Source organism: Peromyscus leucopus, chromosome 15 (assembly GCF_004664715.2).
Source record: "Peromyscus leucopus breed LL Stock chromosome 15, UCI_PerLeu_2.1, whole genome shotgun sequence".
Taxonomy (NCBI): domain Eukaryota; kingdom Metazoa; phylum Chordata; class Mammalia; order Rodentia; family Cricetidae; genus Peromyscus; species Peromyscus leucopus.
Genome location: NC_051076.1, coordinates 55,076,220 through 55,089,746, shown reverse-complemented (window position 1 = coordinate 55,089,746; position 13,527 = coordinate 55,076,220). Strand labels below are relative to the sequence as shown.

The 13,527-nt window shown below is 52.9% G+C and overlaps 1 protein-coding gene across 1 annotated transcript; it reads right to left on the bottom strand.

The window, feature by feature from the left end:
• Positions 1 to 1,826: 1,826 nt before the first annotated feature.
• Positions 1,827 to 11,945, bottom strand: Optc (opticin). The gene is given in 10 exon segments (XM_037211401.1): positions 1,827 to 2,036; positions 3,253 to 3,447; positions 3,812 to 3,907; positions 6,319 to 6,344; positions 6,347 to 6,520; positions 7,257 to 7,415; positions 8,884 to 8,971; positions 8,974 to 9,018; positions 10,158 to 10,428; positions 11,836 to 11,945. Coding segments are annotated over 9 exon segments (1,140 nt in total). The 3' UTR covers positions 1,827 to 2,036; positions 3,253 to 3,276.
• Between the last annotated feature and the right edge of the window lie 1,582 nt (positions 11,946 to 13,527).

The following is a 13,527-nucleotide window of genomic DNA, read 5'->3' as shown; positions in this document are numbered from 1 at the left end:
AGGGGGTTATGGGATGTGGACTGGAGTAGGATTGGTAGAGAGGGGGGTTGGAAAGAAGCCCAGGGGTGAGAGGGCTCAGCCAGGCCAGGGCTTGCTGCATAAGCCTGAAGACCTGAGTTCAAATCCCAACACTCATAGACGGGGGCGGGGGTGGGGTGGGGGTGGGGTGGGGTGGGGAGTAGCTCAGGCTGGAGAGATGGCTCAGCAGTTGAGAGCACTGGCTGTTCTTCCAGAGGACTTGGGTTTGATTTCCAGCACCCACACAGCAGCTCACAACTGTCTGTAACTCCAGTCCCGGGGAATCCGACAGCCTTTTCTGGCCTCCATGGGCACTGAGCTCACACATGGTGCACAGACATACATGTAGACGAAACACCCATAGCCACAAATCAGTTTTAAAAGGCTGGGTGTAGCAGGGGGGCTTGTACCTGTATTCCTGGTGCTGGGGTGGTGTGTGTGTGTGTGGGGGGGGGACGACAGAAATATCCTCGGGGCTCACTGGCCAGCCAGTCTAATCAAACTGGTGAGGTCCAAGTTCAGTGAGAGACACTGCCTCAACAATACGGTGGAGAACGATTAAGGAAGATATCAGACACCATTTTCTGAGCTTCATGAGTACCCACACATACATGTATATAGACATACCCACCCACACATGTGCACATACGAACACATACAGAAGAGACAGAAACACACACAATGGGAGGCAGAGAGAAGGGGGTGGGTGGGGAGACCTGCTGTAGCGGACTCCTTGGGGACCAGGGAGAGCTTTAGCGTCTCTAGGAGCTCTTGGACCTCGGCTCTCCAGACCTCCCCTGGGTGAGGTGTGCTGGGACCTAGGTCTCTAGGAAAGAAGACAGAAGCCTCGGCCAGGACACAAGCACACCTCCCAGCATCTCCAAGACTCCCCCTTGCCCTCCTAGAGCCAGTATGAAGAGTCTGGGTCCAAACTTCAGTAAACATGAGAGATGAGCAATTGATTTATCTTCTTCAGGACTCAAGTTCTTCATCTGAAGAATGGGAATAATCAACCCTGACATGCCTGCACACAGGATTGTGGTGCAAACAGATGAGGTGCTACCCAGGGGTGGGGGAAGGCAGATGGATGGCTCCCCTCCCCCCGTGGACCCCTATAAACAGCTGTCCCTTCAGACTCAGACATCACCCGGGAGGGACCTTGGCAATGCCTGGCTTGGTTGGTTCCCACTCCATTTCCAGTTTCAACTTAAATGCTAGTCCTGCAAAGAGGTCTCCCAGACACTGAGACGTGTCCCCTCTTACCAGCTCCTGTCCCATTCTCCAGTTCCCTTGGTAGCACGTCTGAGCTGAACAGCGCAGTTGACTGAGTGATGATTAGCTCTCCGGGCTAGATCTTAAGTTCCACCAGGAAAGAGAAGTTCCTGTCGCCATACCCACCCATCTTGTCTCCAGGAACACTGTCTCAGGCACACGGCAGATCGGCGTGGCACCGAAATCCTACCCAGCAAGCCAAGGCCTTGCCTGCCTCAGCCAACACCTGGGAGGCAATATCTGCCGCCCAGTGCCACCCATCACCCCCTCCCCCACCCCTTATAAAAACCATGGTAGCAGGGCAAAGTGGTACATGCTTGTAATCCCAGAAGTGAGGAGGCTGAGGCAGGAGGATGACAAATTTAGGGCCATGACAAGACTGACCTTACAAAAAAAACCAAAACAACAACGACCAAAAACCAAAGGCAGATTCGTTCTGTCTCTTCCCTCTCTCAAAGAAGTTGACTGAGGACAGCTGCTTTTTCATTCTCTCAGCACCCCGAGCCCCACCCAGGCCCCACCCAGGCCCCACAGTCTGGAGGTAATTGCTCTATTTATTTATTTATCTTTGCACAAGGCTGCCCTCTGCTGGCTGCACATGCAGGAGCAACCAGAAAGGACGGAAATCAGTGGCCAGAAACCAGGAGGCTGAGGCAGGGCCAGGGAAGAGGGGAACCCCAGCCACAGGGCTTGAAGATTAGTTTCCCCTCCCTGGGGACGGTTCCCTCCATCTGGAGCAGGAGAACCTGGGAAAGGCAAGAAACAAAGGACTGTGTCACAGGGACTGTACTCAGCGGCCACTGGGTAGTGTGGGGCCACGGAGGACCAGTTCTAAACATAGTTCGTTGTCCTCAGTGGTGAGCTGCTAAGTTTTTAACAGCTAGATCTCAACACATACACATACATATACGGACACACAGACATACACAGACACACACATACAATTCTCACACATACACTCACACAGAGACACATATTCTGTCTCTGTCTCTGTGTCTCTGTGTCTGTGTCTCTCTGTTTCTCTCTCTCTCTCTCTCTCTCTCTCTCTCTCTCTCTCTCTCTCTCTCTCTCTCTCTCTCACACACACACACACACACACACACACACACACACACAGACCTGATTTACAACATTCATAGATTTCCATGGTGTAGATTTCCCATTATGGCCAGCTTCAAACTCCCAACACGATGTCACTCCAAGAGTTGGGAAGATTGCCTGCAGCACTCCATTATCTGGAATGTCTACCATGAAGCTACCGTGGACATAAATACCTTCAACATAGGGTAAACTCACTGGGAAGTGACGAACTTTGAGTGTTCATCCTGGCTGTTCTCAGTATAATATATTTAACTGTGAGGTTATATAATTTAATTTTTCATAATGGCCGTGTTTAACAACTGAACTGCAAAATTCTGGAAAATGTAATTATCAATCTTGTCAGCCTACCAGCCAGTTAAGACGAGGCTCCAGCACACGAATGTTTCTTCTCTCCCACCCTCCCCTTTACGCCCTGCTCTGTCCCTCTGCCGCCTCCTCTTCCTCCTCTTTCTTTCATGGCTCTCCTGGAATTCTGTGTGGGAAGACAGGTATGGAGAGTGTGGAAAAGACCTCTGCTGCGGCTGTTCTCTGAGTCAGGAACCATAAGGTGTAAGGAAAGAGAAGGGAGAAATGCAAATTCAGTGGCTGGAGGTTCTCTCTCTCTCTCTCTCTCTCTCTCTCTCTCTCTCTCTCTCTCAGTTTCTCTGTCTCTATCTGTGTCTCTGTTTCTCTGTCTCTGACTCTGTTTCTCTGTCTGTCTGTCTCTACCTCTGTCTCTGTCTGTCTGTCTCTATCTCTCTGTGTGTGTGTGTTATAAAATTTTGCAACCGCGGCTCCCAGGCTGCCTGGCACTTGGACTACAGATCAGCCTTTGGGCGAGGGAGCCACTGCTCCCCCAGTGAGTCTCTCGGAGCAGTGTACCTGGGAAGAGGGAGCCGCTGGCGTCTAGGTGTAGCGGCCCACAGGGAGCCTTGGCAGGCAGAAATAGGCCTCCGGGAAAAGGCTCAGATTGATGGGGTTCCCATCCAGGCGGATGTCTTCTAGCCGCCGGCGCTCATGTCTGCGTTCCCCGGTGTCACAGAAGGCGTCTCTTCCCATGGTCTCGATCATGTTATTCTGGAAGGAACAGCAGACACTGAGGGCTCACAGCCTCCCATGCAGCTGGAGAATCAGAAGCAGGTAGAGCTGTGGCCACACAGGGGAGGAGAAGAGGACGCTGTGGAGGGTGAAGAGAAAGAGGGAAGAAATTAGAAGAGATGGGAGAAGCAGGCAGGAGGCCCTAAGGGGACGAGAAGGAGGTTGGTGAAATGAGGATACAGAAGCAGGTGAAATACTGACGTGTAAGGGAAGGAACGGCTTTAAAAAGGAGTGGGGAACATCCTTTGTACGGACCGTGCCTGTCCTCACGGCCCCGCATTCCCGCCACCTGCCTCCCGCCCTACTCACTGTCTTTTGCCCTTGGTCTGTCAAGGCTCCTCACCTGCAGGTGCAGAGAGCACAGACTCAGGGGCAGAGGCCCGGGGATGGAGTCCAGCAGGTTGTCTGCCAGGTAGAGAAACTGAAGCTTCTCCAGGGCCTGCGGGACACAAGCGAAGGAGACTGATGGGCCAGGAAGAGGTGCCCCAGGAGGCCAGCGTCACGTTGGTCCCTCGCGTGGGGTGGGGTTGTCTCTGTCTGCCTGTCTCTCTCTGTATGTCTCTGGGCCTCGCTGTCTCCCCTCCCTCTCCAGAATCCTACTCTCTATCTCAGGCTGGCCTAGAATTCTCTATATAGCCCAGGCTGGCCTCAATCTTGTGGTCCTCCTGCTTCATCCTTCCGAGTCCTGTGTGCACCACCAAGCCCAGCTAAGGATGCTGGCTCTTTAAGGAGCTTACAGGTACTAACTCCATGGATGGCAAAGGAAAGCGGCTGTCACTGAGTGCTGGGAGCTGGGGAGCGAAAAGGAGCTGTTAGTGCTGGCTGGGAGGAGCAGAGGAAGGCAGGAACAGGTAGAAGGAAGGACCAGGGGACATTTCAGCTCAGTCTCAACTGCTCTGCCACCAGTGAAAAGTCTCCCAAATGCTCCACTCAGAGTGGCTATGGGGAGCATGCTCGGAGGATGCCAGGGTGGCAGAACCGAACCCGAGGCACACAGCACACGGAGCATGTGAGCATAGCAGCATCGACAGAACCGGGGAGAGCTGATCAGATAGGAAGAGATCAGCCTGCAGGGAGCTCAGAGGACAGTGCGGCATAAGCTACCACTCAAGGGAGTGGCCGCTACCTGCATTGGATCATCCCGTGATCTGGGCAAAGGCTGTTTCAATCCTGTGTCAAGTGGGCATTATCACCCTCGTTCTGCAGACGAGGGAACGAGAGCGGAGGTGACTCACTCAATGAGCTCAGGTCCTTTGGCTCCAAAGCCCCTGCCTTTTCTGGACCAAGAAAATAGGCCTGAGTGAGGGCAGAGAAGCACCTCCTAATATGGAAGCAGTCAGGCTGTTTCTGAGGGCTGGAACAGCCAGGGACCTCCCTGTACAGACAATCCCAGCATTTCCTGCACAGCGGAGAAACTAACGTCTGCAGGGTCTGCATCCCACCCACCAGGGGCGTGGATACCGTTCTCTGTACCCTCTGGAGGCCCACAACACACCACATACTGGGAGGGGGGAAGAAGTTTGTGAAGAAGAGTAGCCACAGAGCAAGCCCCTGGCTCTTGGTGAGCATGGTGATGCCCCGTTGTTCTTTCCAGTACTCAGGAGCTGAGGGAGGGGGACAAGACCCTTGTCTATGAATGTATATCATACATAACATAATATATGTAATAGGATAGATGCAAACGGCTATATGGATACTGCCGTTTTTTACTTTATTTGATGCCTCTACATATGACTTCATTTGCAAAAAGGAGCCTTCCACAACCGAGCATTGCTTAAGGACAGGGATGCGTTCTGAGAAATGTGTCATTGTGAAATCACTTACACAAACCAAGAGAGCTATGAAGTTACTAGATGACTCAATCTTAGGGGGCCCCCACTGTGCCTGTAGTCCAGAACTGATAGAAATGTTGTCTTGTGGTTGGACTGTGCTTGAGAGAGACAGAGAGGCTGCCCATGAGCAACCGGTCTTTAAAGCCCTTCCCAGTTCTGCAGTCAGCATGCTGGGAGGTGTCAGTCTTGTGACTCTCTCCTTGTCTCAGTGGAAGGCATCCTGGGCTCTTGCCAGCCTGTTCCTTGGGCAGCCCCACAGGATCATATTTGTGTCAAATACCTTAACTCTTTCCATCGAATCTGGCCAGTAACCCATCAGATTGTGTCTCGAGAATCTGACCATAGAGAGACAGTGACCAGTCACTTGGTGGAAGATTTCAAAACCATTAGGATGATATGTAGGAGTTAGAGTCAGGGTCAGCACCGCAGACAAACTGGAGTTTTCAAAGGCAGAATGGGTGAGCAGGTCTGGGGTGAGCAGTCTGGGGTGAGCAGTCTGGGGTGAACAGTCTGGGGTGAGCAGGTCTGGGGTTAGCAGGTCTGGGGTGAGCAGGTCTGGGGTGAGCAGTTCTGGGGTTAGCAGGTCTGGGGTTAGCATGTCTGGGATGAGCAGGTCTGGGGTGAGCATGTCTGGGGTGAGCAGTCTGGGGTGAGCAGGTGTGATACAAAGAGAGTGAATGGAGCAGATGCGTAGACAAAGGCCCACACTACAGTGGTATCCCCACAGAGGCATGCGAGAGTTGCTGGTATTGGCTTCCTGTGTTCTTTCCCCTCTAGCAGGATCCTGAGGCCTGACGGCACCACGTTTCCCATTCACTCAGGCTACAGAGGCGACCATGATGGCACGATGTAAAACACCCTTTTCTGAAGAAGAAGGTTTAGTAAGCCATACATAGGAAAAGGGGGAAACATAGGACTTGATTCCGAGGCCCCAGATCAGGCTTGAGCATGAATTGCTGTGAGGTCAGGGTGCATGGGTAGGGTGGGTGTTGTGTGGAAGACCGAGGCCCTGACTCACCACGAAGGCCTCAGGCTGTATCCCGAGCTCTGCAGCCTGTTCAGGCGGACGTCCAGGAACTCGAGGCCACTGGGTAGCACAGGCAGAGCCGCCAGCTGGTTCTCAGGGAGGATCAGATCCTGCAGGGCAGGCAGCAGGCGGAAGGCGTCGTTGTGGATGGAGGAGATGGAGTTGCTGGAGAGGTCAATCCTTTTCAGCTTTGCTGAAGGATGTTGGGAGAGAACAAAGGGGGAGCCTGGAACACGCGTCTCTGGGGAGCCCCCTGTGGGACATGCTTGCCCTGCGTGCCCTGCGTGCCTTGCTCCATCCTTCTCAAGCGAGTTCTAACTAGCTCACCTCCTGCATCAGGTCTAAACCCCAAGCAACAAGGCTATATCAGCTCTCCTTCAAAAACTATGACATTTCTTAATAGCCTTCCCCAGAGCTTCGGTTCTGTGGTAGTTACCTACTTTAAAAGAGCCCCATCCCCGCAACAAGTTCAGGAATCCCTGCATTCATCCCCCCCCGCCCCCCACAACTCAGTTTACACAGAAGACACTGAGGGCCCGGAAGGCTACCAGTGATGCAGGGTAGGAGCTGGAGGCAAGCCCAGGCCTCCCCTCTCCAGCAGGGAATATGGCATGAAGTAGCAAAACAAAGAAATAGCAAACAGCCCTTTGAATAACATCAGGACCACAGAGAGGGGAGGTTTAAGGGGGGGTCTAGGCCAGAGCCCAACAGGGGCAGTTTCTGGAACATTCTGGAAATGTTGCCTTGAGCATCCCTTCCGTTCCCATGCCCCAGATCCTTCATGAGAAGAACTGGCTACTGCCACCACTTTAGACTCTTAAGGATTTGGAAGGATGGGGCGTCTGTCCCTTTGACAGCCCGTGAGCTCACGTCTGTGTCCTGGCAGTTCCCTCTGCCCTACCATCGCCTTTTCTCGAAGCAGAACTCACTCAGCCCTTTGAAGTCTCCGGCCTGGATGTGGCTGATGTGGTTGAAGCGAGCATACAGGTAGGTGGTCATCGGGGGAAGGGGAGGAATGTTCTCGAGGTCTGCGTCGTCACAGTACACGGAAGAGCCAAGGCACACGCAGACCAGGCAGGTAGGCAGACCTGGCCAGGCAGAAGACAGAACAGAGGGACATCTCTGGTCAGACTCCCTTCAGCCTCCGTGGTCAGTGGCTTTTGCTTCCGTGGATGCTCAAGCTATGGGCATCTGTGGCTTTTAGATTACTTATGGTTTTTTGCTTAGAACCACCCAGCACAATGCACCCAGACAATACTCATCGTTGATCTCAGCCTGTCACTCAGCACTGGCCTGTAAGAGGACTCACCTCACTACCACCCAGGGCAAGTCCCATCCAGACCCTGATCCTCTGTAGGTTCTCCTGAGGTGATGTGGCTATTCTAGGACCTCTGTCTGTCTCTTTTCTAGAGGACCTTCTTTAGTGCTAAAAGGTACGGTGCAGATGGGAGAAAGAAGCCAGAGTTATGTGGAATAGTCAATGGCTGCTGCCTCTGCCTTAGGAAGAGGAATTGGTCATATTGTATGTGGCTCCAGGAAGCACAGCAGAGCCACGGTGGAGTGGACAGTGGCTGCCTGGCATCCATTTCCTCTTGGGATGTGTCATCAGCGTCCTGCTTTTCCAGTGGGAAACATCCCTCCCCTGTTCTCCGCCCCTGGTGTTCTCTCTGCACAGAGTGGTCGAGAAATTCAGCTGAACAACGTTAGTGCCACTTACTGCCACAACTCAGAGATGACTGAGAGGGAGGCTTGCATCCAAAAGGCACTGGCAGAAAGTTCCAAGTCCAGAGATGATGCAGCAGGAGGGGCCAGCAGGGGTGGGGGACAGAGGTCCTGTGCCCTTCTCCCAAGGCTGAGAAAGGCAGGTCCAGCTGAGACCCTTCACGGCCTCTTCAAGTCTGTGAGAGTTGGTGGACTCCCCATGGAACGCCTCAGCTGATCTCAGTACCCCGGGTCCATGCTGGCATGCATCCGAGAGGAGAACAAGACACCAAATGCCAGCGAGTCCAGAATAAGCTGTGTTCCTCCGGTGTCCCAGTTCTTGATGCCCAGCAGGCAGGGATGCCGCGCCCCAGTCCCCAGGAAGGCACTGGGGGAAGACGGCTAACGAAGGTGAATCCGATGCTGAAGTTGGTATTGCCGCTTCGTTTACTCCCAAGCCAAGCGACAGCCACCGTTATTTATTCTCCTTTCCAGGCTTTTAATCATCTCTAATCTAATTACCACTCAAACTGCTCCCCAAGTGATGCTGTTAATTAAGGTAGGGTGGCTCTGATAGGGTGTAGGAGTTCTTGCTTGCTTTGCATCCCACTCAATTTGTGCATAATATTTATGCAAAAGTATCAGGGACAGCCAGCCACTCCCCTTTATGGTGGTGGTGCTTGTTTTTTTTTTACCATGGCAACCTGCCCTTCTTTTCCTGCTGGCAGAGGCTAATCCAGACCCAGGACCCCTTGGCCTTAGCCCTCGCCATACCTCACTTTAGAACTGCCTGGTGCTAGCTTGAGGCTGCTTGGTCTGTGATCTACGTGTACGGTGTCTGATGCATGCACTTACCATGACTGCCCTGGACGTTCGGTAGGCCAGTGGTGGTAGGCCTGGGCACTGTGAGGTTTGATGATGGCGTCTTTGGAACCACAGTGCTCTGGAGGGACTAGTTCTTGTTGGAAGAGTCAGGCTGTCCACTTTAGCCTGGAGACACAGCACAAAGTATACCATAAGGTCAGTCTGTGCCTGAGAAGGACTTAACTGTGGCCTCTGGAAACCTCGGTGCCCAAGTTCACACATGTGGAATAAGAGGAGGGAGAGGGAGCAGAAAGAGCGAGCAAGGAAGGGATCTTGGAGAGCATGGCATCGAGCATCTTCCATACACAAATAAGGAAACTGCGATCGTGAGAGGAGAAGGTGAGGGTCAGGTGCCCCCGAAGGTCCCCACACAGAGCTGATGTCTGGATCTCTGGGTCATCCAGGCTGGTACTCACTCCCGGCCTCTCTGCATTGTTCAGGTCGGCCCTAACTCTTTTCTCTACCCCAACCCTGGTCACATCACAGTGGGCGGAGGCTTCTGGGCTCACGTGCCATGCTGTAGGTCCGTCCTAGCAGAGGACAGGGGAGCTGGGGAGATCTTCAGACTGGAAGACAGACTGTGAATTGACAAGCTAGCATTTCCCTTTTTTTAGGGAGAGCATGAAGACAGAGCTGATCATCACCCCATGACATGGCTCATGGTCTGATTTGAGCACATGGGAGGCATGTATGAGGTCCCCTTCCGGGAGGGGTCCTGCCAAGTGTGGCACATGGACTAAGACAATGGAGGATGTTAGTGTCCTCTTTGGTAGTAGCCTGTGAGTGACAAGCTCCTAAGGAGGGATAAGAATTTGTACCTCATGCCTGGGAAGCTAGCCCTGTTGGAAAGTGCTTCCCTTGCAAGATGAGGTCATTAATTTGATCCCCATGAACCCTTGTTTGTTTGTGTTTTTCCAGATCTATGATTAATGCTCACAATCTCAGTGCTGGGGAGGCTTGCTGGCCAGCCAGCCTAGCTTACTTGACAAGCTCCGGACCAGTGAGAGATTCTGTCTTAAAAGGAGATGGACAGCTCCAGAGGAGCAACAGGCTGTCTGTCCTTTGGCTTCCTTGAACATGTGCACACATATTAATGAACACACACACACACACACACACACACACACACACACACGAGTTTGCATCATATAGAGAAAGAGCTGAAGACTTGAGAGACTTGTCTTATAGGGCAGGCGGGAAGGGAAAGGGAGCTGGCGCCTAATCCCATTTCTTTCACGGAATCCAAGTCAACTGTGTCCTTTCACCTCAGAGATCTGGTCCCCATAGTCAGCAGGTTCCTCATAGCTGCTCAGGTCAATGACTTCACCGTAGTCCTCTAGGCTCAGGGCATAGTTCCCTGCATGCAGAAATTCGTAAGTGTCTCCTTCCTCAGGGCCATGCTCTTCTCTTTTCCTCTCCCCTGGGAGGGAAGCTGTTCCAGCCTCATGCAGCACCAGGGGCAGCAGACTCAGGAAAGCCAGGAGCCTCATGGTGTTCTGGGGGAGGAAAGGAGTGTACATCCCGTTGATGTCCATCCTGTGGGCAGGTGGTAGAAAGGCTGGGATCTGAGCTCTCTAGTGCTTTGTGGGAATGGCCCAAAGTTACCCAACCTCCGGCCCACATGCTTGCTCACTCTTGCCCTCCACCACACAAGCTTACTCAGCGTTTTTATCCTACTAAGGCTCCTTAAAGACCAGGCTGTGTCTGGAGGCATCTTTAGCCATCACTCACTGCAGCTCACAGTGTGGGGATCAGTCACTCCGGCTCCCACAGGCAGCTTCCACAGGCTGGCTCACTCATCTCACCACAGACGTGCTTACAAATGTCCCCTGTCCACTCACCTGCACACTGGGCACACGTGTGCATTTGTACAGATATTCTCTAGCAAACAACCACGTATTCGTCAAAAAAAAAAATTAGCTTTAGAGAAACCGCACTAAAGAGACTTTTGTTTCCTTTTGTTTTTGTTTTTGTGATCGGGTCTCATGTACCCTAGATTGGCCTCAAATTTGCTATGTAGTGGAGAAGGACCTTGAACTTCTGACCCTCCTGCCTCCACCTCCCAGGTGCTGGGATTACAGGTGAGCACCATCACGCCTGGTGTGTGAGATGCTGCGGACCGAGCCCAGAGCTTCATGCATGTTAGGCAAGCTCGCTACTCAGGGAGCCCTCTCTCCCTAGCCCTACTTGTGGTGACTCTAAGGTCACTCATTCACGTATCATTTAAACATTTATGGGCTGTCTACTGAGTTGCAGTCTCTGGACTTGCCTTTGGAGGTGTAGAAATGAATAAGGCCCAGCCCACTTTAGGAGCCACCAGTTAATTTAGAGACAAGTCTTATAATTTGACATGCAATGTAAAAGGACATTAGCTCATAAAATAGACTTAGAAATGTAACGTTTTAGAAACATATTTAAACCAGAGAGTCTGTGTATGGTTGTGAGAGTGCTTTTCCATCAGGAAAGCTGGCAGCTATCTATGGACATATCCATGTACAACATATGTGTGTGCACATGGGTAACTTCGAGCACATGATGTGCATATGAGCACAAGCGTCTGTGCAGCGTACTCACATCTGTGCAGACAGGTGGAGGACCCTGTGTGCTGTGGGTCCTGAAGTGCCTGTCCCATTGACGCCAGTATGTGACCACACCGTCCTCCTAAAGCCAGCTGCACAGACAGGTGCCTTCTTAATTTCAGCTGGACTCAGGGTAAGTCGCCAGCAGTAGTAAAAGGTGGTATCTCTGTTCCTTCCCCCCACTCCAAACCAAAACAATGCTCTTGAAAGCAATCCCCAAGGCAGTTCGCCGACCACTCGGAAGCCTCTTCCTGCGTCTTCCATTAGAGTCTTGGACTCTCCATCCTTTCCACCGAGTTCCTGCCCTGACTCTGTCCTTTATTTGCATGCCAGCATGTGTGAGGCCTCCAACCCTGGACCTTACCTTTTAGGTGCTTTTGGATCCACCTGGCCCTGCAACTTCCAAGGGGATGAAGGCTCCGATGGAGAGGATGACTGCCTGGCTGGCTAGGGGACAGCTAGACACACCCTCATCTATTGGCCAGGGCGAGGACAAGCAGTTGGCCCAGGGAGCCACGTGTCTAATTAGATTTCCCATTCTTTGAGATGTCCTGCTGTTTCCTTCCTGTTTCCTCAGGGGGTCCCCAATCCCATTTCTTCACTTAATGAACAGGAATTCTTTGTGTACATACACACACACACACACACACACACACACACACACACACGCACAGCACACCATGGCCCTCCACACCCCCTTCTTCTCTGGTGTTTGGGGGTTGGTCAGTCAGATAAGGAGTTTTCCAGAAGGCTGAACTGAGGTTTTCTGGAGGGATGGAGCTTGCCGCCCCCCCCCCCCTTCCCAGGAATGATGAGACTTGACTTCATAGATGGAATCCAAAGAGAAAAGGGTCTGGACTGGGGCACCCCAACGAGCCCTACCCACAGAGCACTGGGAATCCTATTAAGCAAAACCACCAAGGAAGTTTTCAGGGCTCTGGCATGCAAAGGAAATGGAGTCGGGTAGAATTTGAAGACCAACTTCAACTTCAGTGGCCACCAAGTACAAGACAGGAAGTTCTCTATCTCCTGTAGGGAGAAATGACCAGGACAGGAGCCAGGTTTTGGTTTACAAAACCCAAGGCAATGTGCCATTGTGTATGGCCTCTGGCCAGAACCTAACCCTCCCCTCCCCCACTTCCCAAGGGTGCCATCTTTCCTTGGGATATGCCCCAGATATCCCCAGAGGCAGGAGCTGGAGAATATCATCCTGATTCTGCTGCCCAGTGCTACTCTCCACTCCCTTCTCTTTTCCTCTGGCCACACCCTGAATCTCAGGTCCGGGAGGTCCCCTGAAGAGCATCTATTCAAACTCCTTACTGTAGAGGAGGAGACAGAGGGCCAAAGAGGGGAAGTGATTGGTCCAAGGCCACCCACGGCCAAGGCCAGCACCACATTTTGAGTGTTTTCTAGGTTCACAAGGCTCATCTTCTTTCAACCTCATCCCAGGAACCCTAAGAACACGGTGACTCTGTGCCCTCAGAACAGATGGCCTTGGCAAAACCCATGCCTGGCTTCTGATGCCAGGTGAGTGGGCACACCTAATAGCCAGACCCCGAGGAGGCCTCAGCTGGTGAGAGAAGGGGCTTCCGGCAACCCAAGAGGCCACCTGCCAGAACAAGGCTGTTTTGTCTTGGAGATCCCCCCCATCTGGGGAGTGACAGCTTTCAGAAGCTCGGCTGGGTGGAGGGAGGAAAGAGTCCTAAGCCAGGAGGACGCCCTCAAAGCAGATGGCACATTTGGCTGGCCCTGCCCCTCCATTCTTTTCTTCCAAAGACCCTTGGTCCCTGCAGACAGCCCAGAGCGTGCCCCTCTCCCACCTCCACGCCATTTGTCCCTGCAAGGAATGCAGATGAGACTGTTCATTCATTCCCCCTGCCACCTGCTCCCACCCTCATCCCCACTCTCGGCGACACACCCCCTCCACCCTCCCGCCGTCCGTCATCCACCTCCTCTGAGCATCCGCCCCCGCACTTCGAGGCGGGAGCAGCCAGCCCTGTACCGCGCATGCGCCGGCTCCCACGCGCTTTCCCCAACCCCATCCCCCGAGGCAAAA